The following is a 19997-nucleotide window of genomic DNA, read 5'->3' on the forward strand; positions in this document are numbered from 1 at the left end:
ATGTTTTGTGACTCCTGGAGGACGCAGGTCAAAGCGTTTCAGTCCCTCTGCATCCAGCCGGGGGCAGCAGCGAGGAGGCGCCGCTTGTTGTTGATGCTGAGGAAGCTTCTCCTCCACTTCTGCATCTGAGAGGAGGAGAGACACGCACCGACTTCCTGTGTCGATCTGCCTTCAGCTGAGTTCAGCCTGGCTGCCTCTCCGGGAGGCTTGTGGCTGTGCAGACCGGGGAGGAGGGAGGCTTCTGTGGGTGGTGTATGGCTCGGAGAGACGCCCGGGACCTCCGTGCAGCAGCAGCAGCGGCGGCAGCAGCCGTGAATGTGGATTGTTTGCACCGGCGGGTCGAGCCGTTCCTGCTTCCCCGCCTCCCCGCGACTCCGAGCGGCCGCCTCGGCTCAGCGGCGTCGCCGCAGATAGCGTCAGCGGAGCGGGGCTGATGGTCCCGGTGCTCGCCCCGGCCTTCATCGTCATCATCCTCCGCCTGTGTGTCCGCTAGAGAGCTACGCGGAGCCGCGCTTGCTGCTACATCCAGCCGCCCCGCGGGGAGACCGGAGAAAGGAGAGAGGCGGAGCGGCGCAGCATCGCACCGTGCATGGTGCCGCGGGGTCGGAGGGAGTGGATGAGCCGCCGGAGCTGACCCAGAGATGGCTGTTCTCAAACTGGCCGACCAGGTACGGAGCCCTGCTAGCTGCTGTTAGCTTAGCCTCTGAACAGGCAGCGTTTAACGCGTCTGTTCGGTAGAAATGCATTTTTAATATCTCGTCTTTGTGTTTCCACTTTGGGCGTTTGGTCAAACACAGCTGATGAACCTCGCCCCCCCCCCCCCCCCCTCCCGCAGACTGAGACCAGGACTCAATCACAAATCTGCACGAAACGGGACGTCTTTTTACTGCGTCCTCATTTCTCGCTTTTGTCGGTTGCGGCTGTGAATTTTCGGTGCTCCGTTGAAACGAGGACAGCCCACTTCTCTCAGACTTCCTGCTCCGTTTCCTTTCGCAAGCATCCCGAGAGCGGCCTCGGTAATGGACATGCAACTGCAGCTAAATGCAGCTCTGTGTGTCCACGGTGCTCGGATGCTCTGCTCAAATCCATGACCCCCCCCCCCCCCCCCCCCCAAAGAAATCCATCTCTGAGCAGGTCTTGAGACATATTTCTCACCACAAGGTCCATTGAGTAGCTGCTCTGGAGCTTTTGACTGTATCACGTGATGCTCCTCAGCTGCAGCTTTGACCTCTTTCAGCTTCAGGGCAAAACATAGACAAGAATGTCCTTAAAGTGTTCAGAAATATTGACGTGTGCAGAACTGGCTTCATGGCAACTCTTGTCTGCTGAGGAAGACGTGTGCGATACAGTCGAAAGCTCCAGAACAGCTCCTAAATGGATCTCAGTCAAGGTCAAGAGTCAACGTTCGGGGTTTAGATTTGGTGAAGGGCTGCAGCTCATGGTTACTTTCTTTGTTTTTTCATTTGGAGATGTGTGCATTTTTCTCTGAGAAATCAAAGTCATTGCATTGAAAATGTTGCGTAAGTAAAAGTATGCGAGTATAATCAGGTACTTGCACTTGAAGTATTAAAAGTGAAAGTACTCAACGCAGAAAACGATTTTGTATCGGGCTGAAAGTAATCATTATTTTTATTTTGGCTCAATCTGCTGAGTATTTTACCGACAGTCCGAACCTCAACATTATTAACAATGACATTAAAATTGTTTATGAGAGTACATCATGTTGTTGTTGTATAATTATGAATGTTTGTTGACTGATCGGCGAATTGATTGATCGACTGATTGTCTCGGTTGTACTTGTATAAAACTTAGTTACTTTCATTTAAAACAAAGCATCATATTTTATACACTCTGTGCAGAAAAGCTCCTTTGTAAAGTAACTGAAGCTGTGAGATAAACGTAGTGAAGTATAAAGTACTTTTATTTCCCTCTGAGACGAGTAGAAAGTGTACTGAAATGTGTACTTAAGTACAGCACTTGAGTAACAGTACTACAGTACTACTGTGTAGTGAGACTATCTGATGAATCTGTTCATGAACAAGACGTGCTGCAAGGAATCCTCGAGGTGACGCAGCTCCGTCCGTCGTATCAGATCTGTCGTTGACTCCGAGGAAGAGCAGTTTTTTTTTTTTTCAGTAGCGTATCTGAACTGTTGGACTTCCTGTTATTTTCAGACAACATGCTGATGATGTCTGATAAGTGAATGCCTCAGCAGCTGCAGCAGCTCACTGGCATATAGATGTTTTTCATCATGTGCTGATCAAGAGTGGGTCACATGGTGGAAATCTGCTCTTGCTGGATGTTTTTTTTTTTTTTTTTTTTAACCTGTGAATGTAAATTATGTTCGGCGTGTTCGTCTGCTGTGTTAGTGTCACAAGTCCTGCAGCAGGGAGGCTTCACAGGTACAGGTGTTGTCCAGAGGTCGAGGTCAAAGTTCCCATGTCTTTATAAATAAGCACAATGTGCTTGTTAAGCTGTATTTTCTCCTATTTGCCATGCTGGTAATGTATACATGCACGATACAGAAGGCTTCTTTTAAGGTAGAAACATCATCTTTCCGCCAAACAGAAAACAAAGGAAGCTCAGGAAGTTGTTGACTTCTGACAGCACTGCTGTGTGTGTGTGTGTGTGTGTGTGTCTATAGTGGATGTGTGCATAAACACTACCCTTATCAGATTTCCTGTGTTTCTTTCTCCTTCATCCTTGTTTTTAAACATCTGTGTGTCTGTTCTCGGGCAGGTGAAACAGTTTGAGGTGGACACTGAGGGAATAATAACGTGCAGATTAGCAGGTTTTGATTTAGCGCTTCGCTGTTGGGAGAAGTGTGTCGTTGACCCCGAGGGGGAAGGAGACGAGGCTGTTGGAGGCCTCAATGTCACCTCAGGCTTCAGAGGAAATGAAGACAGGCTTTCCTTTATGGAGAGACACACTGTATACATGAGTGTGTGTGTGTGTGTGTGTGTGTGTGTTTGGGACATGATGTTTATGTGTTGCAGGTTAGACTGTGTGTGTTTATAATGAAAACAGTTTAATCTGATGGAGGAAGTTTGTGTAGGATGAGAAGGGGAGGTCTGCACGTCCCTCCAGTTCTATCAACGGGGTCCTGAATCACTTCCTTGTAGACCAGGGACCCCCCCCCCCCCCCATCAGACTGATCCAGATTACAGTGTCGACGATTTGACGCGAGTCTGGATTTTTCTGGCTCTTCGAAGCTGCTTATAATTAATCTGGAACTGTTGTCATAGCAACAAGTCCTTTAACCCAAACCTGCAAAAGTGCAGCTTATTGACAGTCAGCTGGATCAACACACGGCTCGCTCTCTTAAGATTTATAGTAAAAGAGTGTCGGCGTCATAATGATTTTAGATGAGAGCATGCATAAGATAAATGTTTGCATGCCAAACCAAATGCAGTTTTTCGACCAAATGAGCCAGAACATGTGGCATTTAATATGACATATTACAATTTGTCATTTGAACATCAAAACTTATTAAATGATTAACTGCAGAACTCACTTGGCTGAAGCAATATATTTATTAGTTTCCACTTTTACAACAAGTAGAAGGTGGATAGAGAAATACAAAGTACAAAAGACATAAAAAAACAAACCAATTTATTAGTTTTCACTTTTACAACAAGTAGAAGGCGGATAGAGAAATAAAAAGTACAAAAGACATAAAAAAACAAACCAAAAACACAGATTCACTAACACGGAGGTTATAATGAGAACGTGCAACAAGAACAATCAAGAAAGTCCCTGCAGCATGATGGCAGAGACGCCAGGCTCTACGTAGTTAAATTGGTTTGTTTTTGAATGTGGTACACATTTGAAGTACTCTAATGGCACTAAGTCAAACAGCACTCTCTGCCAGTCTTTAACTGTTTTCATTAATCCACTGTGGTAAAGTGTTCTTCCTTGCAGCGTACTGTAAGAATACGGTTTATGTTTTTTTTTTGTCCAGGATGAGGGACGCCAGGTCCAGCTCCAATATTTTTTTCCAGCTGAAAATTGTTAATTAAAGCTGCTTTTCTAGGAGGTGTTAGCGAGGTTTCATTTTCATAGCAGGCTCATGATTATCACTTAAAAGTCTCATGCACGTCGGTTGTAAACGCCCACCACCACTCGTGGTCTGACCACATTCACCGGTCATATCTGATGTTTAACCAGTGATTCAAGTGTGGAAACATCGTGGAGCTCAATGGGGAACAACGTGACATCCGTAACAACGCAGGAACACGCATGAGATGCCTTTATTTCAAAATGAGAGCGCACTGTTACTCCAGATAAGCCAACCCTCAAACTTTATGTTATACCTTTTATTTGTGGCTTTGCAGTGGCTCCAAACCTTTATGGCACTTACAAAATGAGTCTAGTTGAGGCCCCTCGTCACTTCAGATGTTTCCGCTCTGAACTTCTCAGATGGTTTCATTTGAAATAAACTGTTGGAGGCCTAAAGAAGTCAAATGAAATATTTGTAGCAGAACTTGACTCAGAAACTGGCTCATTAATCATCTCACATCGCTTCACATTTCTCTTGTGAGCCTTTGGGGGCGCCCACGTCTCTCTCATGTCTCATCTTATCTAGCCCCTAAAAACGTAAGTATTGAATAAATAACAAATAAACAACAACAAAGAACTACCGTCCTTACCTAAACACATGAAGCGAACCTTCACAACATGCTGTTGAGGAAGGTTGTGTTCCTGTATTTTCAGTTATTAGAGTTGTTACAAATGTCAATGGGGTTCTGAATGAGGTCGACAAAATGACTGTTCGCTAAGCCACGCCCCCCCTAGTTACTGTTGCTATGCCTGTTGAGCTCAAAATTCAAGGTAATTCTTGAAACTTGATTTGATGGACAGAACTTCTCATTTTTAGCAGACCTGCCGTGCCTAGTAACGGTTGCTAAGATACGACTGGACAGTCTCTGTTTTGGGTTTTATCAAATGGTCAGTTGCTGATTCTCACATCTTTGATAGTAACGTTTATTGAGACTGTAAGATAGCATGTTTTTATTACGTCTTTAAAGGTCTTTGTTGGACAAACATTGGCTGATTTTTATTGGTGTCACATTTAAAAAAAGATATTTATCGGCCTCAAAGCGCTGCTATCGGTCGGTGTGTAGGTGCTGGTATGTGTTCGAGGAAATGCCCTCATTCATGCTCACGCTTTCTAAACCTCGTTGCCTTTCTTGTGCCAGCGCCCGTCTCCCCGAGTCTCCATGGCGATCGCAGACACTGTGACAAGGGACTGTTGCCAGCTGAGTTTTTGTGCATGTAGACAAGAATGTGTGTGTGTGTGTGTGTGTGTGTGTGCAGCACTTAGAAAGAAACGCATAGCTTAAGAGGCCATATGCTGCCAAGTGTTGGCTGCTTCTTTCTCTCTCCAGCTGGGGCCTCGTTCACTTCCCTAAATGTGTCCTTCCTCCCTCCATCTCTTATCACTCTGCTCAAGTAAACACTGATTAAACCTGAATCACTGCTTAACAGCTATGAACTTGAATGAAAACGTGCAGGAGAAAGTGATGAGGAAGACGGGACGATCTCCTTCCTCTCTCTCTCTCTCTCTCTCTCTCTCTCTCTCTCCTTCCATTTCACCCACTTAATTCCTCTTTGGCGAGATGCTTTCTGCTTTGTTAGGTGGCATGAAATTGTTGCCCGGAGTGAGAATAGGTGGGAGTTTCACAGAGGAAAAAGTGAAACCAGCCGCCCTGCTCCTTCTTGTTCAACCAGGTTTGACCTCCAGGTGGAAGGTCGAGGTGTTGAGGAGAGACTCTTAAATACCCTGAAATGTCACATTCTTAGTCTTAGTTTATTTTGTCTTGAGGCTAGCTGTTGACTTTACATACAAACATGGGTACCGACTGCAGTATGTCTTTAGGACACGCTTTGAATGTCCGGCCAGATTCCTAGTTTGTTTACTTATTCTGTGATTTAAATGATATATAATATATATAATAATATATTTAAAGTGTTTTATTTGAAGGAATGATGGTAAATGTGTCTATTTTCTTTCTTTCAGAGAGTTGAAAAAATTGATAGCACTCTCATGTCTGTGTGTTAAGTACGTAGCTAGAGCAGGGAGAAGGTTAGCTTAGCTTAGCATAAAGACTGGAAGCAGGGGGAAGCAGCTAGCTTCATCAATTAACACATTCTATCTTATTTGTTTAATCTGCACACAAACAGAAATGTAAACATGACAGTTTGTTGATTTAGAGGGAGTTACGTGCTGTAACTGTTTCTTGATTAACAGTTTACCTGCAGTGTCTCTGCTGGTTGCCTGGCAACCTCACCGTGACAACTGTAGAAAGTCGCCGCACCTGGCGGTTACAGCTCCTAATGTAACGTTGGGTTGTTTTGACATTACTGTTTGTGACCTTCAGAGGTGCTGTTTACCCCCGCCTCCAGTCTTTATGCTAAGCTAAGCTAATTACCTCCTGGCTCCAGCTCCATAGTTAGTAACTAGACATGAGCGTGGTATCGATCTTCTCCTCTAACTCTCAGAAAGAAACCAACAAAGAGTATTTCCCAAAAGATAACATACCACCTTCATGTATGTATATTAAGCTGGAACTGGCAAGTGGTTAGCTTAGCTTAGCATAAAGACTGGAAACAGGGGGAAACAGCTAGCCTGGCTCTGTCCAAAGGTAAGGAAATCCACCTGCCAGCACCTCTAATGCTCATGAATTAACTTGTTGTAGCTCGTTTGTTTAATCCGTACACGGACAATTTGACGTTTTACAATTAATCAGAAGAAGGTTTACACTATGTGAAGGAAGTTCTAAAAAGAGTAATTTGGTATCGCGAGCTAAACTCTGGTACCAGTATCTAAAAATGTCAAACGATGCCTGTTACCTCGGAGTCAGATGACGTGGCATTACACCAGAATGTAATTCAAGGGGGGGAGGTCGGATGAGGAAGTGCTGTCATTTTGTGCGAACATGTGTGCTCTGCTGCTAAAGCAGAAGCGAAACACTGCTCTGCGGTTCCTCTCGCTCTCTTGTTTCTGAGAAGGGGAGACTGTGCAACAGGAAGTGAGGCAGGAAGTGAAGTGAAGTTTCTGTTAGATCAGATTCATCAGTAACACGTCCAACCTGCAGCCTACATTCCTGTCTCTGCAGAGGCTTTGACTTTCAGTGTTCTTAAATGATTTATGTTGCACGTTAGACTCTTTTCAGTTGGTGTTACATCACAAAACCAGTGGTTTTTGCACGTTGTCTTCCAATAACCCAACATTGTCTTTTCCTGTAATCATGACGATGTGATTGTATTCTGTTATCTTTCTATAGATTTTAGGGATCCGAATCAAATGATTCTGCAACAAAGTGATATCTTATTTTGCAAACAAAATGAATGGATGAGTTGCACAATCCTTCACAGTGAACGTCAAGTCTTAGTATTTATTTTTGACAGTGGTCCCACCCAGTGATATCAAAAGGGTATTTAGCAGGTGGAGAGACACCAATGCCAATTTACGTTCTTTTCTTTTTTGCTGTAAAAAGTTTTTTACTAATCTCTCCAAGGATCGTTGTGTTATCCGGTTCTTCACTCTACAGCTAGCGGTTCCCAACATTTTTGGCTTGTGACCCCTTAAAACGATGCAATGTGTGCTTGAGACCCCTCTTTACGGCTTGCATTTGTGTACCGGTTGTCACTAGTTGAACCAAAGAGTGACTTTTTTTAAAAAGTAAAATTATCCAGTAATTCACAAAGCAAAGATTACAGGAAGGTCCATTATATATAACTTGGTGTAGCAGGTACATTTATTTCTGCTGTCCTATCTTCTAAAGCATCTGCTCTGTAAGTTCATCACCGTGAGCGGCCTCTTTGTCGCATTGTTTTCACATTGGCGTTTATTGATTTATAGCCGCTTTAGAGATCATCAGCTGTTTTTAGCTGAGGACGTACAGTTGAACCTGCATGAACACTTGTGTGGTCCTCTGGAAGTCTCTGACAGCCCTCCCTCATGTCGACTGCAGAAGTCGCTCTGCAGGCATTTTTATTGCCTTCAGTATACTGCTGGGGTGCTGATTGACACTGATAGCTGCTTTCTGTGTGTGTGTGTGTGTGTGTGTGTGTGTGTGTGTTGGGCCTCTATTTACCTCATATCTCTGATCCAGGAAAGAAAATACGGGAGACATGACCTCCACGCTGTGCCCTTCATTAAAGCCTTTTCTCTGCTCAGACATTTTATTTTTATGATGTGTATCTACAAAGACTCTTCTACAACAACAGTTTCTTTGTTTGGCGGCAAATATTTTGGTCCTGTCTACGTATACGAAGTGAGTTTCAAAAAGTCCTGTCGGTAATAAAGAAGATTTCTGTATACGGTCGTGTAGCAGGCTGCAGTCTCGTAGTAGCTCTCTCTGCTCTCCAGCTTTTGTAAACACAGCAGCTTAAAGTCAAGCAGCTGCTCCTCCACACACACACACACACACACACACACACACACACACACACACCGTGGGAAGGATCATGCTCGGCCTCCTCTTGTGTAACGTCTAGGAAAATACCCCCCCCCCCCCCCCCCCTAACATGTCGCTTCGTCACATCTCGCATGTCTGACATGTTGCTTCTGGTCACGCGTTGAACGTCTTCACGCTCTGACTGCACGTCTGTCTCCTGTCTCCCCCTCAGCCGCCTCTCATCCAGGCGATCTTCAGCGGAGACCCTGAAGAGATTCGTATGCTCATATACAAGTCTGAAGACATCAATGCTCTGGTGAGGACGCACGCACGCACACACACACACACACACACACACACACACAGGTGCATAATACTGATTAGAGACGTATTCAGGTAAACCCTCCTAAAGCAGTCTGTTCAACTAGAGTTCACCCGTTTTAGGCTGTGGTGTCTAAATAATATGAAAACTTTGTCACGCTCATATGAAATCCACCACTAATAAGTTTATCTTTTCGGTCCCATTTGTCTTTTTGTTTGCTGTTTCTCTTTGATAGTTAATTGAATAGCTCAAAATGCCGTGAACAGATTTGTGTCAAATTTGCTGGAAAGTTACACCAAGGAAAATAAGGTGATTATTTTTTTATTATTATTTTGGATGAAGCACTTACAGTGTTTGAAAAAAAAAAAAACCTCCACAGCGTACCTTTTGAAAGAATTCTCGACCTTGTAATTTATCATTTAACATCTCATAGTTATGATATCTGTAACTTATAACTACGGGGGAAAAGATCTCGTAATTTCTGCTCCATACGTTGTAATTGCGGGATGAAGTCAAAATGACAAGAAATAAAAGTCATAATTCTGAGATAATGTGTTTGATTGAAGTCTTTGGAGAATGTAATGCCTCTCTGTGCAATTGTGCAACCACATTTAGATGACACGTGCTTATATGAACACTGAGAGATCCTGCACAACTTTACCAACAGCTGGTGCCACAGCAGCATGTGTTTGTACCGTTTATATGGCCATAACTCAGTGAACATGTCTGATGCACAGCTCATCCGTGTACTGCACCCTAATATTTATACACAGGATGGAGGTATTCTCTACAACTCATAACTACAGTTTTACAACTCAGATTAAAAGCCTGGCTCAGTGGAAATTGGCCGTCTCCCCTCCCACTTCCTGTTGTAGCCTGCGCCCAAGGGTGAGGTCCACAGGTCAAGAGTCAACAAAGCCAAAGCTCAGGGCGTGTTTATTTACATCATATGGGTATAGATGCATAACACGTGTCTGTACCAGGGCAGCTCAGGATGTGGACCGGCCTGCAGTCCTGGTCTCCTCTCTGCTGTGTGTTCAGTCTCCTGTGTGTGTCATTGTCCACTTCAGATGTGTTTTTGTTGGAGAGGCTGCACTCAGAGCAGTCACACGGACATGTGGGGTGGTCATCTGGATGCTGTGTGTGTGTGTGAGTGAGAGCTGAACAATGGACGTGTTGACACTGACGGCCCTGTCGCTGATCCTCAGCTCATCATCTGTGAACTGATATCACAGCCTCCTCTGTTCGCTCTCAGCGTGAACTCGTGGATCACTAACGTGTAACATTCCAGCCAGCAGTCAGCGTGAAAGAGCTGGACCTTTTTTAGAGGCGCTTTGTAGACCTGTAGCTGACACGGGTACCAAATATCAAAACGCAGCAACTTACTGAAAGCTGGTGCTGAATGCTTGGTCAGATGTCATTTTGTCATTAACTCATGTGATGGTATTTGTCCTGATTTTGAATTCTGCTCTAATTCTGTTGATTTCTTTTCTGTTCATTGATATTTTTATACCAGCACTCTTTCCTTCTTTGTCCTCCAGACAAATAATGTTCTCTCTTCATGTGGAAGAAATGAATCTAAAAGTGTTGCTGTGGTGTTGGTGTCATATTGGCTCTGGTATCAAAACCACCCCACTCTTAAACCACAGGACCTTAGAATAGCTGCTGATTAAGGTTGAAACCTACTGCACCGTACCAACTGACTGATTCCCCCCCCCCCTCAGGACGCAGATAAACGCACCCCGCTGCATGCAGCAGCCTTCCTGGGAGATGCCGAGATCACCGAGCTCCTCATCCTCTCTGGTAAAACTTGTTCCTCTCGTTTCTGCGTCTGTCTGAGTCTTCATCTCCCTCCGTCTTACATCCTTTTTTTCAGCTGTTGGTGTTCCCAAAGACCTTGTTTTGAGAAATGCCTGTAAACCTGCTACTTTTTCATGATATATACAACCTGCCATATAAAGTAAACAGTGGATCTGCAAAACAATCATATCTCTTGATGATTTTGACTGAGGTGAATGGATTAAGGCTGGAGTTATTCGATATTTTTGTCATTGTCAATAAACCCTGAAACATACTAGAACCACTTCAATAAAGAGCAGTCAGTTGGAAGTGTATAATAATATTTATCAACAGAGAAATATGTCAGACTCCATCGATGTGGAGCAGATTCATTAGTGTAGACCAATATGAAGACAGGAGAAAGGACAGGATCCTCTAGATGCTGGTGGACTAAAACCAGCAGGTGGTTGATGGAAACAGTCAGTTGAATCTCCCCGGACACACTGGGAGTAGTGGTGGTGATGGGGAGGTGGTGGGTGGCACAATAGTAGGTCTGAAAGACAGAATGAGAACGGCATCCAGGGAACGATTGGCCTGAGGGACGCGGGCAGGAAGACGTAGACCGGTAACAAGGCCACTGGTTCCTACAAGAAGAAGTAAACATTTAAAAACACCATTCGAACATGTGGTTTTACATTTACAATTGTCTTCAATTGTCTTTTTTTTTTTTTAGCAAACATGACTCAACTAGCAGTGAATTATGCATTTCCTGGGGACTATTTTCAGTTGCGGATTAATACACATTTGGTGTAATAGTGAGTATTTACGGCAGCAGGATGGTGTGCGTGGGATTGACTCAAAATAAACTACAGTGCTAATGTTCATAGTAATAAAAGAACATTGACTTGTTGATATATTTATTTTCTTAACGTATATTTTCTGGACAACAAGAATACACACACAATACTTAGTTGGTAGGATCAATTCGTTGTTGGTTTGTTTTTTTTATGGGATTTATTGACAATAAGAAATATGGAATACAGCTAACCTTCTCCTCATCAAATGTAGGATTTACATCTTAAAAGTATCATAAATCTTACAAATTACAAACTGTTTCAAGCCTGCAGCGTGATATCTTGATATGAGAGTCTACAGACCTTCTAATATTAATTTTTTATTTTTTTTTAACTCTATTTAGCATTAAAAACTTCTTTCAAAGTCTTAAATGTTAATTGATGAAGCCTGCAGGCCTGTGTATCCTACCAGCTGGAAGTGACTTCTCATCAGGGCCACGTTTTTCTCCCTCCTCTTTGTCTGCAGGCGCCCGGGTCAACGCCAAAGATAGCATGTGGCTCACCCCTCTCCATCGCGCCGTGGCATCTCGGAGCGAGGTGTGCGCACTCACACACACACACACACACACACACACACACACACACACACACACCAGAGTCCAGTCCTTTCTTCTTCCCAAAACAACAACTCCTCCAGCAGCGTTCAGATCCTCACTGTGTCGCAGGTGTCGAGCCGCTCCTCCTGGTATTTACCTGAAAACAGGCCGACACGCACACTCATCACTTTTCTGCCTCTCCCGGCGCTCTAACACACGATTCTCAGAGCACATGGGACAGTTTTACTTTTTGTGAGCTTTGTGAATCTGGGTCAAAGCCATTAATCAGCAGCAGCAGTGCCCAAACAGGTAACTCAGCATGGCTTGAATAACTGTCTTTTAGTGGTGTTACATACATTCAGGGCCTTTCACGTTGTAGGAATAATGTCCAGGGGGGACTTGTGTAGAGTCTGAAATCATTGCTTTCTTTATTCATTCATTCATTCACATAACTGCAAATGACATGTTTTAGCAAAGGTACAAGTATCCCACTAAAGCTGCGTACAAACATGCTGTAAAACCATTTTCAATCCATTGTGGGATATCTTTTAGTGTGTCCATTTTACACTTAGAATTAAAAAGGGAGATATTTACAGCCCTTTGCTTTCTTAATAACGCTGAATATGTGGAGTATCTGCAGTACGATTAAAAGATCTTAAAGTAAATGTATATTTGATGTAGTAAATGTAGTCAGTTGTAATTCAAGTCTGTATTTTTGACAACAGGTTTCTTTGTTTCTGCAGAAACTACTAAAAGCAGCTTAATTCTGTTGGACATGCTAAATATATGTCGATAAAATCCCTCTCTTTCCTCTTCCTGTAAAACATAAAAACATTTTTGAAGACTCCTCTTGAACTCGGGGGCGGTTACATAAATATATCCAATCAAATGTGATTTGAGGTGGCTAGATAACCCGCCCCAACATATAAAACGTTTCCAAAGAATGTGGTCGAGGTCTACTGTATTCTTTTCCCATCACAGCGGTAACCCTCCGGAGCCGGTTTCAGCTGCAGTGCTAATGTTGCTAGCAGTAGATCGCTACGTTTCGGAGACTCGAACTGAGTTCTTGTAACAAACCCGCAGCTGCATCTGCGTTGTTGTGCTGTATTCATTGAGCCACACCCACTTTTGAGTGAACCAATCACGTGAAGGACTTGATTTAAATCACTCCGCCTACATATTGTGTGTTCACTGTGACTTTAAGTACATCTCTCATCAGCAGACGTTCTGCCCGGTGGTCGGAGGTGTGAACATAAATAACACAAACATAAAAATACACAGAACTGAAAATGATTCCTGAAAGTAGCACAGAAGTGAGTTGTGTATTTATAAACACACACACTCTCTTTGACTCTCTTCCCCAGGAGGCGGTGCGAGTTCTGATCCGCCACTCGGCTGATGTGAACGCTCGGGACAAGAACTGGCAGACGCCGCTGCATGTCGCTGCGGCCAACAACGCGCTGCGATGCGCTGAGGTCATCATCCCGCTGCTGAGCAGCGTCAACGTGTCGGACCGCGGCGGACGCACCGCCCTGCATCACGCTGCCCTCAACGGCCACACTGAGGTGCTGCAGAGACTAACCGACTCTTCAGATGTGTTCATTAGATGTAGAATATATGATAATGAAATGACCAGTTTCCTGCTGCAGTATATTAGTGTGGTTCACCAGTAAACAGGCTGTGATGTAACCGTCCTTTGTGCCATTTTGGTTGAAGGAAAGAGGTGGGCGAGTTCAGCTGTATCATTGGGGTTATTAAGTGGGTTGAGCATTTTTTTTTTTTAAACACTCCTTGTCTTGGATGGAATCATTCACAAATATGCTGAATCTAAAATTAACAACGAGAAGGCGGCAGATTTCTGCAGGCAAGCTGAATGGACGGCTTCTCTATTTCTGTCCAACACGGTCTCTCCAGAGTGTTTATGCAACAACTGAGCCAAGTGATGTATTTACAATGCTGTTATATAAAGACCATCACCCACACACACACACATTATCACACCGACACAAACACTTATGCTCACTCATACTGTTCCTGCTGCACACATATAAACATACTAACACAAATGTATATCTCTGATATTACCCAGTCATTACCCAGTCATTTCTCACCCCTCTGTTTCTCTCTCTGTCAGATGGTGAACCTCCTCCTCGCTAAAGGAGCCAACATCAACGCCTTTGATAAGAAGGATGGCCGGGCGCTGCACTGGGCAGCTTTCATGGGTAAGAGACAAAGACGGAGTTTGTTACATGTCGCACATCACGCCTATATTTCCTGGAAGCAGATCGTTGAAGACGTGCCTGGAAAAATGAATCAGTGGTTCATTCTGCGTCGCCTAATAGCCGAAGGAGCTTCATCAGAGCTCAAGCAGCGTGAAACCAGACAGGACATAACACAGAGGGTGACTTTACAAAGTTAACACGGCAGCAGGAAACGTACATTAAGTACAGTAAATACAAACACTACAGCAGACTGTAGTATTGTTTCAAACAAGTTTGACAAATATTTACAGATGCTCTTAAAAAAAACTCAAATATTTTTACAATGATTCCTAAAATATTGTAAATAAAGAGTTGCGATAAGAACTTCCTGAGGAAGGATATTTTACAGTTGAGCAATAAACTTCACTATAAAAGGTGACACTTTAATGTTGACCAGAAACATCACTGGCAAGTTAAATGATCCGAAATAATAACTTTGAATAATCACACAAATCCAACGTTGTTGACTTCAAAATCCCCAACGAAGTTATTTATCACTTTGATGTTGCTTCTAGTCCATGAACATCTTCATCTAACAGCTGTTTTCTTCTTCTTTGTCCATGTCGTGTGTGCTCTGGTTCGCCCCCTGCAGGTCATTTGGATGTGGTGTGTCTGCTGGTGAGTCAGGGGGCGGAGATCAGCTGTAAGGACAAACGGGGATACACTCCCCTCCACACGGCGGCCTCCAGCGGACAGATCGCCGTGGTCAAACACCTGCTTAACCTGGCTGTGGAGGTCAGCACACACACACACACACACACACACACACACACACGCGATGACTTGGGTCACTTTTGGGTACATCACATAGACTATATAGAGAATTCATTTCCTGGAGACCCTAACTTTAACCACTGACCTCAGAATCATCTTTTTCCCACTTGGGGACACGGCTTTTGTACCCTATTGGACAAGCCATCCCCGATTAACTGGTCTTTAGTCACACACACACACACACACACAGATTCAGTGTCTGCTTCACACTTGAGGAAAATGACTCATACTCCCAACAGATTCTTTAACTAACAAAATAGCGCTCATTGTGTACACATTAACTCATTGTCTCGCAAAAGCATACCAACACGCACACCTTTCCTTGGCCATACTAACAGGTCTTGTTTTCACTCTGACCACAGATAGATGAGTCCAACGGCTTTGGGAACACAGCGCTGCACTTGGCCTGTTTTAACGGTCAGGACGCCGTCGTCAGCGAGCTGATCGATTACGGCGCCAATGTCAGCCAGCCCAACAACAAAGGCTTCACTCCGCTGCACTTTGCCGCCGCCTCCACACATGGAGCGCTCTGTCTGGAGTTCCTGGTCAACAACGGGGCTGATGTCAACGTACAGGTACGCCAGCTGCTGACAAGCTAAATAGCAGCATGTTAACACGTTAACTGTTAGCATGTCAGTGTGATAATGTTTGCTTGTTAAATGGCTAAACATTAGCGTGTTAAATGGCTAAACATTAGCGTGTTACCATGCTAAGCATAAGCAAAAAACTATACACAACAACAATGTATATAATATGTGTGTATATATATATATATATATATATATGTATATATACGTATATATATATGTATTGTACTGTTGTGTATGACTATATATGTATTGCACTGAAACGTTTAAAGAATAATAAACATTAGCGTGTTACCAGGCTAAGCATAAGCATGTCCATATGATATTGTTAGCTTGTTAAATTGCTAAACATAACGTGTTACCATGCTAAGGGGAGGCATGTCAACATAATAATGTTAGCTTGTAAAATTTCTAAATATTAGCGTGTTACCATGCTAAAGTGAAGCATGTTGACATGATCATGTTTGCTTGTTTAATTGCTAAACATCAGCGTGTTACCATGCTAAGCATAAGCATGTCCATATGATATTGTTAGCTTGTTAAATTGCTAAACATAACGTGTTACCATGCTAAGGGGAGGCATGTCAACATAATAATGTTAGCTTGTAAAATTGCTAAACATTAGCGTGTTACCATGCTAAAGTGAAGCATGTTGACATGATCATGTTTGCTTGTTTAATTGCTAAACATTAGCGTGTTACCATGCCAAGCATAAGCCTGTCCACATGATATTGTTAGCTTGTTAAATGGCTAAACATTAGCGTGTTACCATGCTAAGCATAAGCATGTCCACATGATATTGTTAGCTTGTTAAATGGCTAAACATTAGCGTCTTACCATGCTAAGCATAAGCATGTCCACATGATATTGTTAGCTTGTTAAATGGCTAAACATTAGCGTGTTACCATGCTAAGCATAAGCATGTCCACATGATATTGTTAGCTTGTTAAATTGCTAAACATAATGTGTTACCATGCTAAGGGGAGGCATGTCAACATAATAATGTTAGCTTGTAAAATTGCTAAACATTAGCGTGTTACCATGCTTAAGTGAAGCATGTTGACATGATCATGTTTGCTTGTTTAATTGCTAAACATAACATGTTACCATGCTAAGGGGAGGCATGTCAACATAAGAATGTGAGCTTGTTAAATTGCTAAACGTTAGCGTGTTATCATGCCAAAGAGAAGCATGGCGACATGATGATAAAAATATATTTCTGCTCCAACCTCTTCAGAGTCGGGACGGGAAGAGTCCTCTTCACATGACGGCTGTTCACGGACGCTTCACTCGGTCCCAGACCCTCATCCAGAACGGTTAGACCTCTTTATGCTCAATTTTGCCCCTTTAAGTTACACTTGTTGCATATTCTCCGTGTAAAATGACGTTTTATTTCAGGTGGGGAGATTGACAGCGTGGACAAGGACGGCAACACCCCTCTCCACATTGCTGCTCGCTATGGTCATGAACTCCTCATCAACACGCTCATCACCAGTGGAGCAGACTGCACAAGGTTTGTTTGTTCACCTGTTGAGACATTTGTGACCAATGATCTAAGTAAAAGAGACTATTGTTTCCTTTCTAAATCTTTCTCCAAAGGCGAGGAGTCCACGGCATGTTCCCTCTTCACCTGGCGGCCTTGAATGCTCACTCTGACTGCTGCCGGAAGCTGCTGTCCTCAGGTAGCTCACAAACTTAACCCTGAACTAGATTTAGAATAAAGTTGAACGTCTTGTTTTGTATTTGCATCTTTACTAAAAAAAAAAGAGTACTGACCTCTACTGCTTTACCTTTAATTGGTGTTCAATTCTTGTGTGTTTTAGCAGAATGTGAACAATTGCCAGTTTATTAGGTACACCTATCCGAAACTAGTGCATAATACAACAGTCCTGCAATAAATCCTCCTATTATGAAGGTTGTAATATTTTGTTTTTGTTGAAACTGTTCTAGAGAGGTGTTCATTCAACTGCAAGGTCATTTTGGAGGCTGCAGTTCGCGCTGCTGTTGAACTGCATTGCGTTACATACTGACAGGTGTTTTTTATTATTTTGTCCACCCCGTTTACGTAAACCAGGATAGGCTAAATAGCAGAAACACCCCTCTGTAACCTGTAACGAAGTAACCTAGCGTTACTTTGAAGGCTAAGAGTTAGCATATCATTATCTAACTACAATAGTTAGCAGTTACTTAGTTAGTGTGGGGTTACAGGTTAGCACGTTAGCTGTGTCCTACCCTTTATTGGATTTGGGGAAACATTTTTTTTCATTTAAACTTCTAGCTTAGTTGATATTTCTCGATAAGAATAAGAACACTTGAATCATCATTTGCGGATATGTGCTGACTCAGAGTCTGTTTTGTCTTAACATCATCTTCGACTGTAGTTTTCAGGGAGGTTTAAGGCCGGTTGTTTTTCTTACTCCCAGTGGTGAATTCCTCCACAAGCACACATATTCAGCTCTGGCCAAATTCAAGTCACAATGTTCCAGAAACAGACAAGGCCCCACTGAGTCTAATTACTCACTGATGGGACCACTCTCCCTCTGGACAAGAGGCAGTATTCTGTCACATTCTCCTCTATTGGTTGTTCAAATCTTGTTTACATCTGAAAAGTTTCCTTGTTGCTTTTGGCAATTAAACAATGTGTGTTTCCACTCATCCTATATATTTTGTCGGCTTTCTGAGAGAGGGTTTTCCAACACAGATGACAACAATCCTTTATGGCTCCAGATCCCTTTTTGACTGATTTAACAAGGGCCTGGCGGGCCTGGAGCAGGATGAGACTGGGCTCCTCATGTGGCTCTGCTGAGTAGCTGTAGTGAAACAACAAAGAAGTCATTTACATGTGCTTGAGCCATGTGCAGCTGCAGTGTGTTGCGTCTGGTCAGGACTGTTGTGAGCAGTAGTGGCCTGAGCTCTTAGTATTTGTTGCGCTCGGAGCTAAAAGTCCGTATCTGAAGAACCGCGAAGATTAGGCAAATTGTAACTTTAAAGGATTAAAAAGCCACGGCACGAGACGGCAACACAGTCGTCGTGTTGTTCTCTGTAATTCACCCTTGTGCTACTGTAGTGTTGCAGCACGTTCATTAGTCGCACAAAAAGCTGCCAATAAACGAAAAGCTAGATGTCAAACAAACTTCATTAGCTTCATCAGCATTTCTTTTAAAGAAATCAGACATCACATAGCATGTGGTGTCGAGGTGTCGTCTGAAAGCTTTGAATGGATGTTTTGTATACAGGCGCCTGAGTGTCGAGGATCTGCTGACTGTTTTTCTTCTGATTCAGCACGTAACCACATTGAAACAATTTGCAAATTAAGTAGGTGCTTTCTCCGTCTCTCTGTGGTCAGTTGCATCATCTAGTCAGCTTCCCATCTCTAGTCCTTCTTCTGGTGGCCACCAGTGCTTATTGTCACATGTTGTAGTAATTATATGTTCATCACATGTAGGTGCAAGTTTATTCAGTTTATTTAAAATAGACAGTGTTTTCAGTCCCAGAACTAACCTTTGTTTTGACCTGACGAAGGTCAATCAAGGAGAGAGGAGAGTTGAGGTGAACAGGACAGGTGCATGCCGGTCTTCTAAAAACGACAGGAAGTTAGTTATTGATGATTTGTCTTCTTATCAACATGGTCAGCAGTTGGAGGTTCAGCAGTGTCTGTGACAGTAAAGGTACTTTAAAAGGTACTTTAAGACCCTTCATTTTAGATTCAGTATAACTTGCACTTCCCAAAGACATCAATATTTCTAAACGTCTATAAACGTCCATAAATCGGCTTTGAAATCATCAAAAAATCCTTATAACTTCAGAACTTGCCTGAGAATCATCAAGTTTTTAAGTTTTAATCCGTATAAAAGCTATACAGTGATAGCTGTCTGTACATCCATGGGTACATTGCAAACAGGAACTTCTAATAGATAATTCGGCATGCCAATATGCCGAAATGTAAACAAATATAGGCTAAATAAACAGGGCTCAAGTTGTAGCCCAAAGCTAGCTCACTGTTTCAATGGCAACATTATACTTCCTTTTGGTTATGGGAACTGTAGTTGCAATATTGTCGTGCATAGCCACCCCACTATTCTGATGCCAGGAATGAGGTTTCAGGTGCTGTTAGATGTGTTGAGACCATTATTATAGTGATGTGACATGTTTTTAGCACCTTAACAATTATGCTGCTATGATGATGATGAATGACATGGTATGGTACACAAGTTCCTGAATTCCTAAAAATGTTCAAGGGTTCCTGGAAAAGTCCTTGCGCTGAACTGAACTACTTGCTGCTCTCACTCTCAGATTCCTTCCTTCCTTCCTGATCTTATATATCTAATATCTTTTTTTTATGACGCGTCGTCAGCTCTCTCTCTGTGTAACATGTAGCGTGCAGGTGTTTCTGTGTTTTCCTGGTTATGCACGGCCAGCATCATGCACTCTCACCTAACCTTCTCCCCCCACCTGTCGTCACTTATACCTGTCTTTCTCTCC

At 43.1% G+C, this 19997-nt stretch overlaps 1 protein-coding gene across 2 annotated transcripts in view; it reads left to right on the forward strand.

Annotated features, from left to right (window-relative positions):
- The first annotated feature begins 557 nt into the window (after nucleotides 1-557).
- The window catches only part of ankrd44 (ankyrin repeat domain 44), a 29403-nt gene continuing 9963 nt past the window's right edge, over nucleotides 558-19997 (forward strand). For both annotated transcript variants that reach the window (XM_070915248.1, XM_070915249.1), the window contains exons 1-11: nucleotides 558-668; nucleotides 8635-8718; nucleotides 10449-10527; nucleotides 11824-11894; nucleotides 13258-13458; nucleotides 14028-14115; nucleotides 14747-14889; nucleotides 15291-15503; nucleotides 16753-16831; nucleotides 16914-17028; nucleotides 17115-17197. In XM_070915248.1, the coding sequence (XP_070771349.1) occupies nucleotides 642-668; nucleotides 8635-8718; nucleotides 10449-10527; nucleotides 11824-11894; nucleotides 13258-13458; nucleotides 14028-14115; nucleotides 14747-14889; nucleotides 15291-15503; nucleotides 16753-16831; nucleotides 16914-17028; nucleotides 17115-17197 (1183 nt within the window). In that variant the 5' untranslated portion in view covers nucleotides 558-641. The remainder of the gene's footprint in view (nucleotides 669-8634; nucleotides 8719-10448; nucleotides 10528-11823; nucleotides 11895-13257; nucleotides 13459-14027; nucleotides 14116-14746; nucleotides 14890-15290; nucleotides 15504-16752; nucleotides 16832-16913; nucleotides 17029-17114; nucleotides 17198-19997) is intronic.

The sequence above is a fragment of the Enoplosus armatus genome, chromosome 11 (assembly GCF_043641665.1).
Source record: "Enoplosus armatus isolate fEnoArm2 chromosome 11, fEnoArm2.hap1, whole genome shotgun sequence".
Taxonomy (NCBI): domain Eukaryota; kingdom Metazoa; phylum Chordata; class Actinopteri; order Centrarchiformes; family Enoplosidae; genus Enoplosus; species Enoplosus armatus.